The sequence below is a fragment of the Myxine glutinosa genome, chromosome 3 (assembly GCF_964187855.1).
Source record: "Myxine glutinosa chromosome 3, kmMyxGlut1.1, whole genome shotgun sequence".
NCBI classification, from domain to species: domain Eukaryota; kingdom Metazoa; phylum Chordata; class Myxini; order Myxiniformes; family Myxinidae; genus Myxine; species Myxine glutinosa.
In genome coordinates, this window is record NC_136263.1 from 186,191,372 (window position 1) to 186,208,609 (window position 17,238).

Genomic DNA, 17,238 nt, shown 5'->3' on the forward strand with positions numbered 1-17,238 from the left:
GAGGGTTGACAGAAACTTTTCCACCTTGTCAGGAGGAAAGGACACGGAGTCCAGGAGCAGCTGGGTACGACTGGGTATGGTGGGTACAGAGAGGGATGGGTTTGGGACACAGGGTTTAGAGGCAAACACAGAGTTGAGGCATTCAGCTTTTTCACGTGCGGAGTCAGCTGTGTAGCCGTTTGAGTTAAGGGAGGGGATGGAGGGGGAACAAACACAGAAGCAGATTTGACCAGACGCCACCAGGATTTGGAAGAGGGAGACAGATAAGGGAGTTCGGTCTTGAGAACGGAGAGATATTGTTTCCTGGCTCTCCTGAGGGTGGACACACTTGTTTCGGGCTTTGTGAAAGGAAATGAGATTTCCTTCCGTAGGATTTGCTTTTCAGGAGACGAAGGCAAGTTGTTTCTGGGCAACAGCCTCACCACAAGATTCCGTGTACCATGGACGGGAGGAAGGGTATGACAACTGAAGACGAGATGGGATAAATCTGTGCATGAGAGAGAGCAATTTACTTTGGAAGAATTCCCAGGATGAGTTGATGTCAGAGGTGGTAGAGATGAGAGACCAGTCCAGATGATTGATGGCTGCTTGAAGACCGTGCCAGTTGGCCTGAGTGAAATGCCAGACTCGTCGACGCTGAGCAGACTCCCTGAGAATGGTCAGAGAGATGTCCACTTTAACAAGCACATGATCAGATGATCCGATTGGAGCAGAAGAAGAGCAGCAGACATTTTCAGGGAAGTTATTCATAACCAAGTCCAGAAGAGAAGATGCTCCGTTGACTGAGATCCGGGTCGGGAAATTGACAGATTGTGTCAGTCCCAGTGAGTCGGAGAAGTCCTTTGCTGAGGAGCCATGGCTGGTGAGAGAGGTACCCACACCCAGCCAACTGGCATGGTGACAATTGGAATCACCACAAATGAGGAAGAGAGAGTTGGGATGAGTAGATAGAAGTTGGTCCATATTATCAGACAGCGAGATGTAGATGGAGTCATCACTGTTTGGTGGATGGTACAACACACGTATGAACAAGAGGTGGGAGCGAAGGGGAAGCCGTAGCCAGAGGTATTCCTGGGGGTGAGGTGGAGAGAGTGCAGTGCAGGGCGAGTGAGGAAGAGAGTTTTTGATAAAGATAGCAACCCCACCTCCAGGACGAGGCTCAGGTCTATCATACCGGAGGAGGAAGTAACCTGGGAGAGATACTAAGGAATCAGAGACATCATGAAGGAGGAAAGTTTATGTTAAGCAGATCACGTCTGGTTTGACAGAAGCAACCTGTATGGAGAGATCAGTTAAGTTTGAACGAAGGCCCCGGATGTTTGAGGTCCATACCGTTAATGAAGAGGAAGGGGGAGCATCGGATACAGAACAGGGGGGAGGAGGGGTAGGGTAAGATGTGGAAGAGGTGGAAGAGGTAGGGAGAGCTGTTGAAGGTGTGTCAGAGATTTCAGAATGGCTCGGAGAAAGGGAAGGATGGGGCGGACAAAAGGTTTGATGATGATTGAGTGAGGCACAATGAGGTGTTATTTGAGGAGGGGGAAGAGCGAGGCAGAAGGTTGGGGGAGATGGAGGTGAGAGTTGGAAGGGGGGAAGAAGCGGGGAGGACGCTTTGAGGAGGGGGAGTGAGAGGGGGGAAATTGAGAAGAAATGAGGGTGGGGAGATTTGAAGGGGAGGGGCGAGGGGGGAGTTTAGGAGGGAAGGGACAAGGGGAGGGATTTGAAAGGGATGGGATATGGGGGAGATTTGGAGGGGAGGAGTGAGGGAGGAGTCTAGGAGGGGAGGGGCGAGGGGGAGTCTTGGAGGGGAGGGGTGAGGGGGTAGTTTAGGAGGGAGGGGGCAAGGGGGGAGTTTTGAAAGGGATGGGTGATGGGGATGATTTTGAGGGGAGGGGTGATGGGGAAGATTTGGAGGGGAGGGGTTATGGGGAAGATTTGGAGGGGAGGGGTGAGATTGGATTTTAGAAAGTGTACGATTAATGGGAAACGAACATTTATTGCAAAATGAGTTTCTTGTGACCTTCGAGTCAAAAACACGTTTAAGGACGCTGGATGGAGGATGGAGTGCAGGAGAGTTTAGGGAATGAAGAAAAAAGGCACTATAAGAGATGGAATTTTTTTTTGGGATGAATAGATTTGGTGAGCAAGTCGAAAGCAGCCTTTTAAAGAAGAAGAAGAAAAAGGTGTTATAATATACGACGGAATACAGAACTTGAGGGGAAAGTGTAAACATTGAAGGTTAATAACAGTGAAAACTATCTGGGGAAATGGGGGAGAAACACGTGGTCGAAGAACGAACGAACGAATAAACGAATGAGAACAAAGAATAAGAACAGAGAAGGAAATGTTTTTTTTTGTTTTTTTTGAGTTGAGATTTACACAAGGAAGTAGGCTATGGGGTGAAAAGACTGGGAAAAGCAGAGAAAGAAAGTTATTGGAGCACAAACGACGGACCGCTGAGAGAAAAACAAAGCCTCAAGGTTGTACACTGTACAAGGCCTCAAAAGATACGGCACAAATTAACACGATTTTCTCTACAGGTATGAGAGATTTGCACCGAAAATCTTCCTCGGGACACAATATACGTACACACACCATAAAATAAATACAGTTATAACGAAAATACAAATGGGAACAATTACTTAACTTCGATTTCGATGGAGAGCTGCGAATAAACGAAACCTCGCCGGCAAGACCGGAAGCGGAGGTCCTTTCATCACTCTTCTCAACCAGTCAATTTCATCCTTCCTCAACACATGACCAAACCATCTCAACCTGTTCCTCTTCACAGCATCAATCACAGGCTCTATTCCCATCGTTTTTCGCAATTCATCATTTGTCTTCCTCTCTCTCAACGATACTCCGCACATCCATCAAACCATTCGCATTTCCACCCTTTCCAACCTTCGTTGCTGCTCTACGTTCATTACCCATGTCTCGCTCCCATAAATCATAACACTTCTCACACATGCAGCATACACCTTTCCCTTCAGCTTCAATGACACTATGCTCATCAGCACGCCACTCAGTTCCCGAAACTTCTTCCATGCACATCTCACTCTAGCAACCGTTGCCGAGTCTGATCCACCTTCTCCATTCAGCATGTCTCCGAGGTAGGGGATCGGACTCCATCAATGTTTTCACACCTTCCAGCTTCACGCCGTCTCCAAGATCCAACTCAACATTTCCTCCATCTGCAGCTCCCTCTGTGCACACCTTACATTTGAATGTAGCTGCCACACTGGTTAATGACCCTCTCAGACCACTACATTTTTGATGAACCCACTCAGCGCACATTGTACATTGAATGGAGTTCACTCCGACACCCTTCCTGCACACAGCACAGGGCCACTTCCCAGTTCTTTCCACCTCACCACATGCTATACCACTTGCCATCACCTTCGTCTTTCCGATATTCACTTTCAGACCTTTTGTCTCCATACATTCCTTCCACTTGTTCATCTTTTCCTTCAGTCCATCCATACTTTCCGCAATCAACACCAGATCATTTGCATACAACAGCTCCCACGGTAAACCCTCTTTTACGTTCTGAGCCAGCACCTCCATCACAGCTACAAATAGTAGTGGACTTAGTACAGACCCCTGATGCATTCCCACCTTCACCTCAAACTCACCACTGTTCCCGTCCTTCGTCCTTACAGCTGTGCGCGCTCTTTTGTACATTGCCATCACTACTCTGATCAACCATTCCTCCACTCCTAACTTCCTCATTGCCCATGTCAATACTTTGCGTGGAACCCTATCGAATGCTTTCTCCAGATCAAGAAACCCAAGAAACAACTTCTTCCTCTTCTCCCTGTACTTCTCCTGCAACTGCCTCACAATAAAAAGCACGTCTGTCGTTCCTCTTCCTGGCATAAATCCAAACTGCATTTCGTCTATCTTCACTTTCTTCCTTATCCTCCTCTCCAACACCCTTTCCAATACCTTCATTCCATGCTCCAATAACTTTATCGCTCGGTACGAGCCACACTCTAGAGGGTCACCTTTCCCCTTGTATAGAGGGACGAGGGTACTCAGTTCCCAATCCACTGGAATGCGGCCTTCTTTCACCACCAGATTACAGATCTCTGTCATTCTCTTCACACCCCAACTTCCTGCTGCCTTCATAATATCTCCCAAAACGCCCGTCGGCCCTCCCGCTTTTCTACTCTTCATTGCTTTTATCGCTTCCTCAACTTCCTTCTCAGTTATCTTCTCTGCCGGTCCTAAAACTGGGTTACTCTCTATGTTTCCATCCAATTCATTCTCTGTATTCAACAGTATTTCCATATATCTTTTCCATCTTCATTTAATTCCATCTGGGTCCACAATGATTTGTCCCACTTCATCCTTCAAGCAACTCACCCCCATCACATCACACTTCTCTTTCGCTATCTGCTTTGCAATCCTGAATACTGCTCTCTGACCCTCTTCCGAATCCAAGCGTTCTCCGAACATTTTCCGACATGCCTCCTGCACCTTTGCTACCTCTTTCTTTGCAGCCTTCTTGGCTGCCTTATAACTTTCATGCTCTGCTGTTTCTGCTCCCGTACCCTTCGCCTTCTGCCACTCCTTGAACTTCTTCCTCTTCTCGTCAATCCTCTTTCCAAATTCATCATCCCACCACCATGTTTCCGAGTGCCTCGGTGGTCCTTTTGTCCATCTACATACCTCACCAACGGCTCCCAACAGACTAGCTTTCATTGACATCCAACCACTTTCAAGCTCAACCACATCATCCTCTACCCTACTCAGCCTCTCTTTTAATGCCTCCCTTACTGTCACCTCTTTCAACCTCCACACCTTCATTCTCGGTTGGTACTTCACCCGCCGAGCTGTCCTCGCACCTTTCACCCTTATGTCGCAGACAACCAAGTGGTGCTGTGAAACAGCCTCCTCCCCCGGGATCACCTTTGTGTCCCGGAGGTGCCCCCTATCTCGCCTACGCACCATCAGGTAGTCAACGGTTGTCGTCGACCCACCTGACGTGTATGTAACAAGCTTATTATCCTCTTTCTGGAACTGAGTATTACAAATCAACAAATCAGCTCCATCAGCAAACTCTAAAATCCTTTCACCTTCTCCATTTCTCACACCATATCCGTAACCCCCAGGAACTCCCTCAAAACCATCCATACTCCTTCCCACATGTCCATTTAGGTCTCCTCCTACCACAACAACTTCCTCATCTTTCACTTTTTCCATCAGCTTCTCTATCGCACACCAGAACTTGTCCTTCTCTTCATCGCTCCGACCAACCTGCGGAGCATATCCCGAGATGACGTTCACCAAGAGCTTTCCAATCATCATTTTCACCATCATCAACCTATCACTCACTCTAGTCACACTCACCACACTGTCTACAAACTCCTCAGAAAACAGGACACCAACACCATTCACGCCCTCCAGGCACCCTTGCCACACAAACTTGTATTTCTGTCCCTGCCTACCCTTCACCATTCTCACACCACTTCCCTTCCATCTCGTCTCTTGCACACAACATATGTCCACTCTTTTCTGACCAATACTTCCACCACTTCTCCTGATCTCCCTGTCATTGTCCCTACATTCCATGTCCCAAACCTCAGAAACCGATCTCCACTTTGGGCTGTACCCTGCCCATATGTAGTTGTAATTGTCATGGTTCTCTTTTTGAGGCAATGTTTTTATGGCCGGATGCCCTTCCTGACGCCAATCCTCTTCGTCGTCTCTTACGACACGCAGGGATACGGTGTACCTATTCTAATCCAGGGTACACACTGGGAAACGTTTAAAACATGGAAATTGTGAGGGGGGGGCATCACGGCTGTGGGGGCCCCGTCGGCACCACGCCACGGCGGCCCGGTCTGCACCACGCCACGGCGGCCCGGTCAGCACCACACCACGTCGGCCCGGTCAGCAACACACCACGTCGGCCCGGTCAGCACCACACCACGTCGGCCCGGTCAGCACCACACCACGTCGGCCCGGTCAGCCGATGAGTGAGGACATGTAAGCGAGCGCCGTCGGATTTTCGTTTTTGACAAAATGACGGAAAAACTTGAACAACGCTACTGCATCAAATTTGGTGTAAAGCTTGGCGATTCCCAAGTGGAAACGATCCGCAAGATTCAACACCGTTCATTCCATTATGAAGGAGGATTTGGGCTTCAGGAGAATCTCAGCGAAGTTCGTACCAAAGCTGCTAACGATTGAGCAGAAGCAACTCCGTTTGGAGATCGCACAGGAAATGCTGGAGACTGTGAACAGCGATCCCAGCTTCCTCAACACAGTGATCACTGGCGATGAGTCCTGGGTTTATGGGTACGACCCAGAAACCAAGTTGCAGTCATCACAATGGAAGCATCCAACATCCCCGAGGCCAAAAAACACAAAATTTGATGCAGCAGCGTTGTTCAAGTTTTTCCGTCATTTTGTCAAAAACGAAAATCCGACGGCGCTCGCTTACATGTCCTCACTCATCGGCGGTCTGCCGTCAAATGACAGCTTCTGCAGGTGGGAAAAAATTCACGCGTGTGCATTAGGATCGCCTACATACGTGCACCAATCAACGCCTCCCTAGCTTCTTTTTTTTACGCACGAAGAATAAAGGTCGGATACTTTTTGAACACACTACGTAGATGCTAATGGCCTTTCTTCTTATAATGGGTCCATCCACTGGAGCAGTTTTCTGGTTCTGATCTTCGATCCAGACACTCAATATTTTCTCCATTTTTTCAACAAGGGTGTCTCTCCTGCTAACGTACTGTTGCGGTTTTGAGAACCCACACTTGTAAATATGACATTATTAAAGGGTTAGAGGTTGCACCCCATAGGTAGGCCACAAGCAACACGTAGGTTACCATAGGACTTCAGTTATTTCATTAGTATGTGTATAGATAAGGCCATGTTTCCAATAGTTGAATCTGCGTTGTGTCAATCAAATAAGGAGTAGGCCCCATCCATTCATTTTGCCAGCCTCCCTCTCCAAGCGACGCCATTAAGCGCTAGCCATCGCCCTCGCCCTTTAGGGCCAGCGGCGTGTGCAACCTCGCTGGGCTTCCGCCCAAACCAGCAGCCTTCACTGCCCTTGAGCTTGAGCTCGCCCAAACGCCGCCATAAGCCACGAGGTGAGGCCCGAGAAAGGGGGCGGAGCGCCAGGAAGAAGGTGTGGCCACGTCACCCAGCCGTCAAAGGCGGAGCCGGTAAGACCTGACCAGCCAACCAGGGCTGAAGTAACATCGCCTGATAGGCGTGCCTTTTGGGCTGGCGGAGCGATCGCTGCTTGAGTTATAAAAGCGCGAACGCAAAGCCCTTTCACAGGACTGTCCAGAACTTATTGAGAGAGAGCGCAATTCACAGGACTCGTGCTGGAGAAAGGGATTGACTGCCATTGAGCATTGATTGCAAAAGGCCTTGTGTGAAAGGCGCTTTGTATAACCGCCACCTTACCAACCTGTCCCTGTATAATTGTCCGCCCGCGCCAATGCCACGCGGAGAGCTGCTGCCGTTTTCCATCTGCTGCACGGTATGAGTCGGGGACCGGACGAGGTGGACGCCATCGCTGGACCCTCAACCTGTTCCACCCTACCATCTACAATCCCCGTGTGAGTGTCTGAGACAGGCCCGTTTGTCTGGGGAATAGAGTAAGACTGTTTAAGGCTGCCCTGTGTGCTTCTTCTTCCTCTTCCTATCCTGTACATTTCTTTCGTTTCCTCTTCTCCTTCTTGTAAATTGTTAATAAATTGCTTTGTTCTTCCTATTCTCCTGATTTCCTCTTATCCGATCGCATCAGTCTTTTCTCCATTGGGTAAGCGTGGCACGATCGGAACCGCCATAATCGGGTTTAGTCCTTGTTAACGGCCAGAATTGCGGCTCGCTTCGCTCGGCGTGTCCACTAACGCCGTGGTTCGGGTGGGAGTTATTTCCCTGCTTCGCGGTCGGTGTTAGTAATTAGGAATTAGGATTAAGTTGACCAGTAACCCTACCTAATACCGACCGGAAGGAGCGTATAACCTCCAGGACTCGCATCAGCCAGATAAAAGGACAAGGGGTTTAACCCCCCCTTGATAAGGGGAGAGCCGACGTCCGAGATCCGCAACAGTATGATGTTGCGATGGAGGCTCCTGCACAAACGCTGGAACGGATTTTATCTTCGGCCTTCCGTACCGTCCTAATGGTCGATTCATTCACGCCATATTGCCTGGCCAAAGATGAAGCAGAAACTGATGATAATTTATTCAGGATATCAAGTTTAACCTCCATGGTCCTTGTTTTCCTCCTATTCTTGTCTGGTTGGTTCAAATTGGGTCTTTTGGGAGCCATAATGATCGACGTAAGGTCACTTGATGGCGGCTGGTTCGGAGATGGCGACAGGTGGCAGCTCGTTCCGCATGTGTATATAAATTAAATAGTAATTAAGCAAGGTAAAAAGGAATAAAACCACCGTTTAGAGGCCATTTTTCCCCGCAAGGTGGGGGTTGGCCTTTTTCGGGCACCGTGGTTGTTGTTGTTTTTTGGTCCCCTTTTTGAAGCAATGTTTTACGGCCGGATGCCCTTCCTGACGCCAACCCTTTTTGTCGCCTTTTTACGACAAACAGGGAATTACCAGTGAACTGGTACTCAATTAGCCGACCTCGGAAGGATGACAGGCTGAGTCAACCCCCCTGGCGTTAATTCAGCGATCGACCGGGATTCGAACACAGGATCCTAGGATCCTAAGCTGGCACCCTAGCCGCTAGCCCAACACCAGGTAAAAAGGAATAAGGAAAAAGAATAAACTCTTTGGGAAAACGCCGGCCGTTTTTGTCACAATTAATCCAGAATGTAAAATTGAACTGCGATCGCGATGACGGCAGGTGGGCAGGTGGTGACTCGTGTCATCGCATGTATAAATTAAATATTAATTAACCCTTGTCCACACAAGGGGGGTCTTTTTAGCCTTGTATTTAGCCTAAGAAGACCTCCCTTGTGAGGACAAGGGTTAAGTAAAGTACAGTACAGTAACAAGGAATAAGAATAATATAAATCTTTGGGAAAACACCAGCCACGATCGCGTAAATGCGAAACACACCCTTTGGTTTGGCGTTGGGGAGGTATTGACGCATTTAATTCAGCGTGTAAATTGGAAACCACATTCGAGGAAGCCGCGTTGGAGAAAGTTTTACTGTATTTGCAAACCTCTGCATGCACTGGAACGAAGAGCTCTTAAATGAGGTATCATTCAGCATTATATGTGCTGTGGTTACGATGTTTACCTCACTCGACATAATCGTGCAAGTTGCATTTATTTAGGTAATAGCAGGGGCAAGATAGATGAATAAGATATATATATACACTACCGGTCAAAAGTTTTAGAACACCTCAATTTTTCCAGTTTTTATTGAAATTTACACAGTTTAATGTCTCAATGTACTCTGAAATTAAGCATAGAACAAATAAACAATTGGAGATAAAAAAAGAAATCACAGAATCATTTTGTTTAACAAAATTTAATTTAAAATTTTGACTCAGCAAAGTAGCCACCTATTGCAGATATAACCACCGAACACACTCGTTGCATTCTTTCTACAATGGAAATCAAATATTGTTTGGGAAGTTCTTCCCAAACTGTTGCAGAAGTTCCCACAAATGTGTTGCACTTGTAGGTTGCTTTGCTTTCACACTTCTGTCCAGTTCATCCCAAACCAGCTTGATGGGGTTTAAGTCTGGAGACTGTGCTGGCCATTCCATGATTTGAAGCCTACCGTCTTGTTCTTTTCCTCGAAGGTAGTTTTGACATAGCCTGGAGGTGGCTTTAGGGTCATTATCTTGTTGGAGGATGAACCCCTGACCAACTATGCGAAAACCAGAGGGTTTTTCATGGCGCTGCAAAATGCTGTGGTAGCCCTTTTGGTTCAGGGTGCCAGTCACTCTGTGCAAGTAGCCGACTCTGGATCCAGCAAAAGAGCCCCAGACCATCACGCTTCCTCCTCCATGTTTGACAATTGGTGTCACACACTGAGGAACCATCCTTTCGCCTACTCGACGGCATACAAAAACCCTGCGTGATGAACCAAAGATTTCAAATTTTGATTAATCGGTCCATAAGACCTTCTTCCAGTCTTCAGTAGTCCACTGGCAGTGCTTCATGGCCCTGGCAAGCCTCTTTTTCTTATTTTGCCATCTTAGCAATGGCTTTCTTACTGCCACTCGACCTGTCAAACCTGCAGCTCAAAGTCTTCTCTTCACAGTTGAAACTGAGACTTGCTTACTTCGACCAGTGTTAAGCTGTGCTTGAAGCTGTTGTCCTGTGAGCAGCCTATCACGCAAGCTGTTGACTCTCAGAAACTTGTCTTCTGATTCTGTTGTGGCTTTGGGTCTGCCAGACCTCTTCCTGTCAGAGTTTCCTCCAGTTTCCAAATGCCTTTTGATGGTGTAGGAAACTGTACTCACTGACACCTTGGCTTTCCTTGCAATTTCTCCAAAGGAAAGACCTACACTTTTAAGGGTTATAATGGTCTGCCTGTCTTCCTTTGTTCATTGCCTTTTCTCGCCATTATGATAGCAATATACTACTTCCTGCAGTGCAATATTGTCCAAATAATGTTTCAGAGGGTGTAATAACAGTCTGTTCCAATACTGCTTTTATAGACATGGGGTTTGTAATCAAGTAATCAGCAGAGGTTGGGACAACTGTAGGAATTGTTTGCATCAACATTCAAGGCATAATTTACTTACATTGCTGCAGAAGAGCTGTAAGTTGTTAACCCATTACCTGTTCCCTGAAGAAGGCCTTTTTTTTTTACAATATAACTGTGCAATTTACATTATTGTCCCGTTTTTGCTAACCTAAACTTTTTTTTCTAACCTCAAGCAGTTTACTGCTTACCTTTGAACCATTTCAGGTTATTCACTGGGCTTGAAATTACTGAACTATATATTGTTGTGGATATGAGGATTGTGTTTTTTTTATTGTGTTTTTTTTTTTTGCTTTATTCTGGACCCTCCTGCCTCCAGTCTGTGTATAAAAGTCAAAGGTCGTTCCGTAGTTATTTCACAAGCACCCACGTAGCCAATAATAGATTTCCTCCTTGTTGACAGTTATTTCCTTATTCTGTGTATTAGGCTAAGGATTTGTCTTCCATTAATTGACACTCCATTGCACCGAATTCAAATAGAGAGATCCCAATTCATTCCCAAAGCCCCATTCACAAAGCCTCGATTGCCAACTGCATTCGCCGCCATTGCCATGTGCTCCGTGCTCTGTGTGAACAGGAGGGGCGGGGTCGCCGGGAAGAGGCAAGCCCAGGGCGCGCCACGAGGGGCGGGGCTGTTCAGCCCCATGCCCAAATAAGGGAACAAGCCCGTAGCTCGCCACGAGGGGCGCGCCGTTCGGCGCCATGTCCAAATAAGGAGGCAAGCCCGTGGCATTGTCATATAAGGTCACAGAGCACGGGGGGAGGGCGGTACCGAAACTGAGGAGGGTGTGTCACACCGGCGCTTGAGGATGAGATATGCGTGCGAAGATCGCGAAACGGCAGATGAGTCCAGAAAAAGCACACGACGTCCCCACGGCAGCACGGAGAGCGAACCATTGAGCAAGACTGAGAGAGAGAAACGTGAGGGAGTGCCTGTATTGCGGCAATAGGCCGATACCCTCTAAGCCCTATTGCCGGTCGGTGAGACGCGAGGCTGTGTTTGCCGTGTTTTTGCCTCGACCCCAAAGCGTGGATCGGAGCGCGCGCTTGGAGCCGGACCTCGACGCCTACCATCTGCCTGGACCCTCCTCTGCCGTCCCAAACCATCCATTCCATCCTTCTTGTGTACGTAAGTTTGTTTTGTTTGTCTTGTCCCTGGGTTAAGTAAGACTGTAATAGGTAAGCTAGAGTTTTCACTGTGTCCTTCTGGTCCGTCCCTCTTTCTGCCTTTATTTTCTTATCTTTCCTTCTTCCTTGGTTTCTTTGGTCCTGTAAATAGTAATAAATAATAATCGTATTTAAAAAAAATTTTTGTCTTCTTCTTCTTCTTCACATCTGTCGCCTTTGTCTTTTCCCCATTGAATATCTGTGGCACGATTTGGCCCACGTTTAAGGAATCGGGTCTAGTCATTGTAAAAACGGTTCGGGCGCCATCCGCTCGGCAAATTAACATCTTATCCGCGGTCCGTAACAATATATATAAAATAAAGATATTTAAGATGTTCAGGTACCCCATCACTTGCAATTCCAGTGCAAATGTTGATAATTATATGTCCTTAATCTGTACGATTCAGAAAACATTCTCCCCATGAAATTTGTTTGTGTATATGTATGTATATGTATATGTATATGTATATATATATATATATATATATATCTATATACATATATATCTATATACATATATATCTATATACATATATATCTATACTGAAACGCAAAAGAAACTTACCACCTTTGAAACCTTTAAATATCAACAATAACACTGCGTGTAGTAAATGTGTGAACTTATTTGTGGACAATAGTGTCCTCACTGTCAGACAAAACGGTCATGGATGGTCACTTGAACCTTCAATGGTCACTTCATAGCACAGCTGTTGAACAGCCGTTTTGACTGTCAGTGATTAGCCAAGGGGTACGGGATGATTTTAATGAGCTGCACGTGATGTCTTGATATTGGCTTTAAAAAGGCCAGTGCAAAATGGGCATTTTGACCAAAAAATTTGACCATTTTGACCAACTTCAAAAAGACCGAAAACGCAAAAGAAACTTATCACTTGTTTGAAATGTAATAAAATTGTAACAGTTCAAAATAAAACAAACCAACAATTGCTAATTGAAACATTGGCATTTTATTGATGACATGTCAAGTTTTTGACCAAGATACACCATCTCATCAGTTTGTTCTACAGTACAGAACAGCACAGGGTGCAATGTCAGTCCCCTTTCAATAGCGTGTGTGGCCACCATTGTTTTGGATACAGGCAGTGCATCGTCGGCGTATACTGCCTACCAGTCTTTGGATGGATTGCTGCTGGATTCTGTCCCACTCAGTCCTCAATGTCTGAAGCAGCTCTGCCCATGTCCTGGCCCTGCCAACTACGCGTCTCCCAAGCTCATCCCACAGGTGCTCTATGGGATTCAGGTCAGGGGAGAACGCAGGCCACTGCATGGTGTTGATGTTCTCGCCTTGGAGAAATGCAGTGGTAAAGCGAGCAGCATGGGGACGAGCGTTGTCATGCTGAAAGGTTCTCATATGACAGTTCTGGGTGGTCTAGCAGGAATGACAGCAGATGAGGTCGCAGGATGTTATCCACATACCGCTGGGTGTTAAGATTCCCATCCACAACCACCAGTGGCGTCCTGTACCGGCCTGATATGGCGGCCCACACCATCACACTTGGGCCACCCCACCTGTTGGCTTGACGCACGCAACAATCGGCATATCGCTCGCCAGTTCTTCTCCAGACACGCTCACGCCCATCAGGACTGTCCACACAGAACCTTGACTCATCGCTGAAAGCGACCTCGTTCCACTGCACCAAGGTCCACCGCTGATGCTGCTGGCACCATCTCTGTCGGTTGCGGCGATGGGCAGCCATCATCACGGGGCCTCTGTATGGTCTTCTGGCAGTCAGACCATAGTCATGCAGTCGTCTTCGTGCAGTATCATTGGAGATCCGTGGTTTGCATGCCCCGGCTGCCGCAGTGCGGGATGCTGGACGGAATCGATCCCGCAGGTGACTTCGGACCATCTGCCTGTCCTGCCTTGCAGTGGTGACTCTTGGCCTCCCTGATCGAGGTCTGTCATCTGCAGAGTTGTGGAGGGTGTCTCTGTCCACCAGGGCCGATATCGTCTGGTGTGAACAGCCAAGGCGACGTGCCACCTCACGGTAGCTCAGTCCGCCTTGCAGCATGCCCAGGGCACGCTGCCGTTTATCCCTTGACAATCGCGGCATGTTGATTGAAATGCCCATTTTGCACTGGCCTTTTTAAAGCCAATATCAAGACATCACGTGCAGCTCATTAAAATCATCCCGTACCCCTTGGCTAATCACTGACAGTCAAAATGCCTGTTCAACAGCTGTGCTATGAAGTGACCATTGAAGGTTCAAGTGACCATTCATGACCGTTTTGTCTGACAGTGAGGACACTATTGTCCACAAATAAGTTCACACATTTACTACACGCAGTGTTATTGTTGATATTTAAAGGTTTCAAAGGTGGTAAGTTTCTTTTGCGTTTTCGGTCTTTTTGAAGTTGGTCAAAATGGTCAAATTTTTTGGTCAAAATGCCCATTTTGCACTGGCCTTTTTAAAGCCAATATGAAGACATCACGTGCAGCTCATTAAAATCATCCCGTACCCCTTGGCTAATCACTGACAGTCAAAACGGCTGTTCAACAGCTGTGCTATGAAGTGACCATTGAAGGTTCAAGTGACCATCCGTGACCGTTTTGTCTGACAGTGAGGACACTATTGTCCACAAATAAGTTCACACATTTACTACACGCAGTGTTATTGTTGATATTTAAAGGTTTCAAAGGTGGTAAGTTTCTTTTGCGTTTCAGTATATATACACATATATATATATATATATATATATATATATATATATATATATATATATATATATATATATATATATATATATATATATATATATATATATATATATTACATATATCCAGAGTAATGCATCTCTTATTCAAAGGCATGGTCTATTTCAAAAATAAATAAGTTAGCCATTGGGCAGAGATTTGAAAGTGTTAGTGTGCACGTCACTTGCTCTTCTTCTTCTTGCAATGCATAGATGTACAAATCACTGGTTCATCTCATCCGTTAAAATTTATACAGCAATGCCGAAACTCGTGCGTGTGCATGCGTATGCACAATACAAGACAAGGTCACGATATTTGGGTTAACAAACTGCTCGTTAAATTTGACATGCAGGTAGGTTAGTCCAATTCAGCACTTTCTTATGCTCAATGCATTAAACACAGGTCCAATTTCTTTATCCATGATGATATGGTGGCAAAATGTTTCACAAATGTCAATGCAGACATCATATTAGTCTGTTTTTTAAAGCTCACAAATTTATACCACCCACTTTCTCTCACAACCTCGTCTCTTGCCCCTCAAAGAGAAAATAGGTGCATGCAGAAGGGATGAATGCATAAAACAGGTTTCACTGCATTTTAGTGAGAGATGAAAGATGTCCCACCGGTTGGGGTCATAGCTGTCTGTAGGGCGTGCTGTGGTTGGTTGTTCATTCATTCTGCGGACACTTGGTGCATCAGTATCAGAGGTATCTGAAAACTCAGCAGGACGTTCATGACTCCCATTGCGACTCTGAGAGGTTGAACCACCTCCTGCCACTCCTGTCAATCACAGAAAGAGCAAAATAGATGAAAGAAGGGAACATTATGTCTGAAAGTGAGACAATTAATGAAGGTACTTCTGGTACATTATGCAAGATTGTCCAGATTCAAACCCATTATCTTCAAATAACAAGCTAGATTAAATCAATGCACAAAATTGATAACTGATCATGAAATGCAACTACGCACGAATCCTATTTCAGTTGAATTGCTGTTGTGGTGAGAATTACTGGATGATATTCCACCATTGGTAAAATTAAAAGTGGAGAATGGTAATCGATGGAAAGGTAACTAACGCTCATTGGAGGCTTCGAGCCATTAGACCTTTTTTCTGCTTCCGACCTCCCCGAAAGGAGAAAATATATACAGTATATATATATAATTTTCTCCTTCTTCCGGTTCCGGTTCCCGATCCGGTTTCCTGTTTCTTTTAACATTAACTTTTTTTACCTTTTGAAAACAGTTCATGAACAATAAACCTTTTGAAAACAATAATAGTACATGGATCAGAAATAGTTACAGTGGATGCACACCACCACAACGGAAGTGACGAATCTGTAACAATATATATATTGTATATATTGTTACGTAACAATATATATAGTTATACATACTCATTATTATACATCATTATACATACTGTACCAAGTTTGATTTAAATCCCTTCAGCTGTTCTCAAGTATCACATTTTTACCTGACATGACCTCTAACCCCCGCTCTGACAGGAAAAATGGCCTTAAAATGCCTGTTGTTGTTGTTGTTGTTGTATGACCTCTGACCTTTGAGCTTTGATGCCAAAATCTAATCAGTTCGTCTTTGCATCGTAATATGTACTTATACCAAGTCTGGTCAAAATCCCATCACTGGTTCATAAGTTAGCGCAGTAACAGAATTTTTACCTCTGACCTTTGACCTCTTGACCCCATAATCTATTCTGCTTAACTTACATCATTATATATACTTTTACCAAGTTTGACTTGGTTCCATTCAGCTGTTGCTAAGTTATCGCAGTGACGAAAACCTATCACGGAGGGACGGACAAACATAATGCCTCTGGTGACTTCACCGGCAGAGGCATAACAAAAAAAAATATATATATATATATATATATATTTAACTGACAGTGGGAGACGGACCTGATGCTCTGGGACTCACCAAATTCAGACCGGAGTTATCCTAGCAATCACCCTGAAATATTCCACAGTCTAATGGGAACTAATTCCCTGACAACAGCCCGATGGAAACAGGTTATCTGGTGCGCGTGCGCACACACTCACAAGCTGAAACTGGAAAGAGCAGATATTGCAGACCCAAACCAGGACTTGTTTAGTGTGTTGCTTGTGTGGTTTTATAGTACGTATTTTATTGACGTACCCACATTATAATTATACTGTACATACTTCATGGAGGTACTGGTTAAAAATAGAGATAACATGTAATACTGGATACCACCAGGTAGACCTTGTGGCCCACATTAGTATATTATGTGCGGACAAACAGAAAAGGAAAAGACCCAAATGCAATATCCTCTCCAATGAGGGTAATAAACGTTTTATTGGACTTTTTTTGGCCTTATGGTGTCCATTTTTAATATTTGTCACATTTTAGTCTGTGAATAATGGCTCAATGACCAGGATAACGCACAGCAAGAAGAGTATCCAAATGTGTGTAATCGGGTTCGTGTTTCACCATCAATATGGATCTCTTTGCAAGCTTTGCTGCTGTTGAAAAACATGCATTTCCAGTGCTTTTAACATCGTCTCAGCAACAGAAGCTTGCATTTCCAATCAAATGGCCGCTTCGCTGGCACGCGACTTTTGAGAAAGTGAGCCTGGAGTAGGCATGGAGGTCGGACATACAGTCCTATTATTTTCACAACAATAGCACTCTTCTCTACAATAAACAAACTCCTCAGCCCCC

General features: G+C 45.7%; 1 protein-coding gene across 2 annotated transcripts in view; it reads right to left on the reverse strand.

Annotated features, from left to right (window-relative positions):
* Positions 1–17,238, reverse strand: part of GNL1 (G protein nucleolar 1 (putative)) — a 109,404-nt gene that overhangs the window by 45,800 nt on the left and 46,366 nt on the right. For both annotated transcript variants that reach the window (XM_078774836.1, XM_078774838.1), the window contains exon 3: positions 15,162–15,318. In XM_078774836.1, coding sequence (XP_078630962.1) covers positions 15,162–15,318 — 157 coding nt within the window. The remainder of the gene's footprint in view (positions 1–15,161; positions 15,319–17,238) is intronic.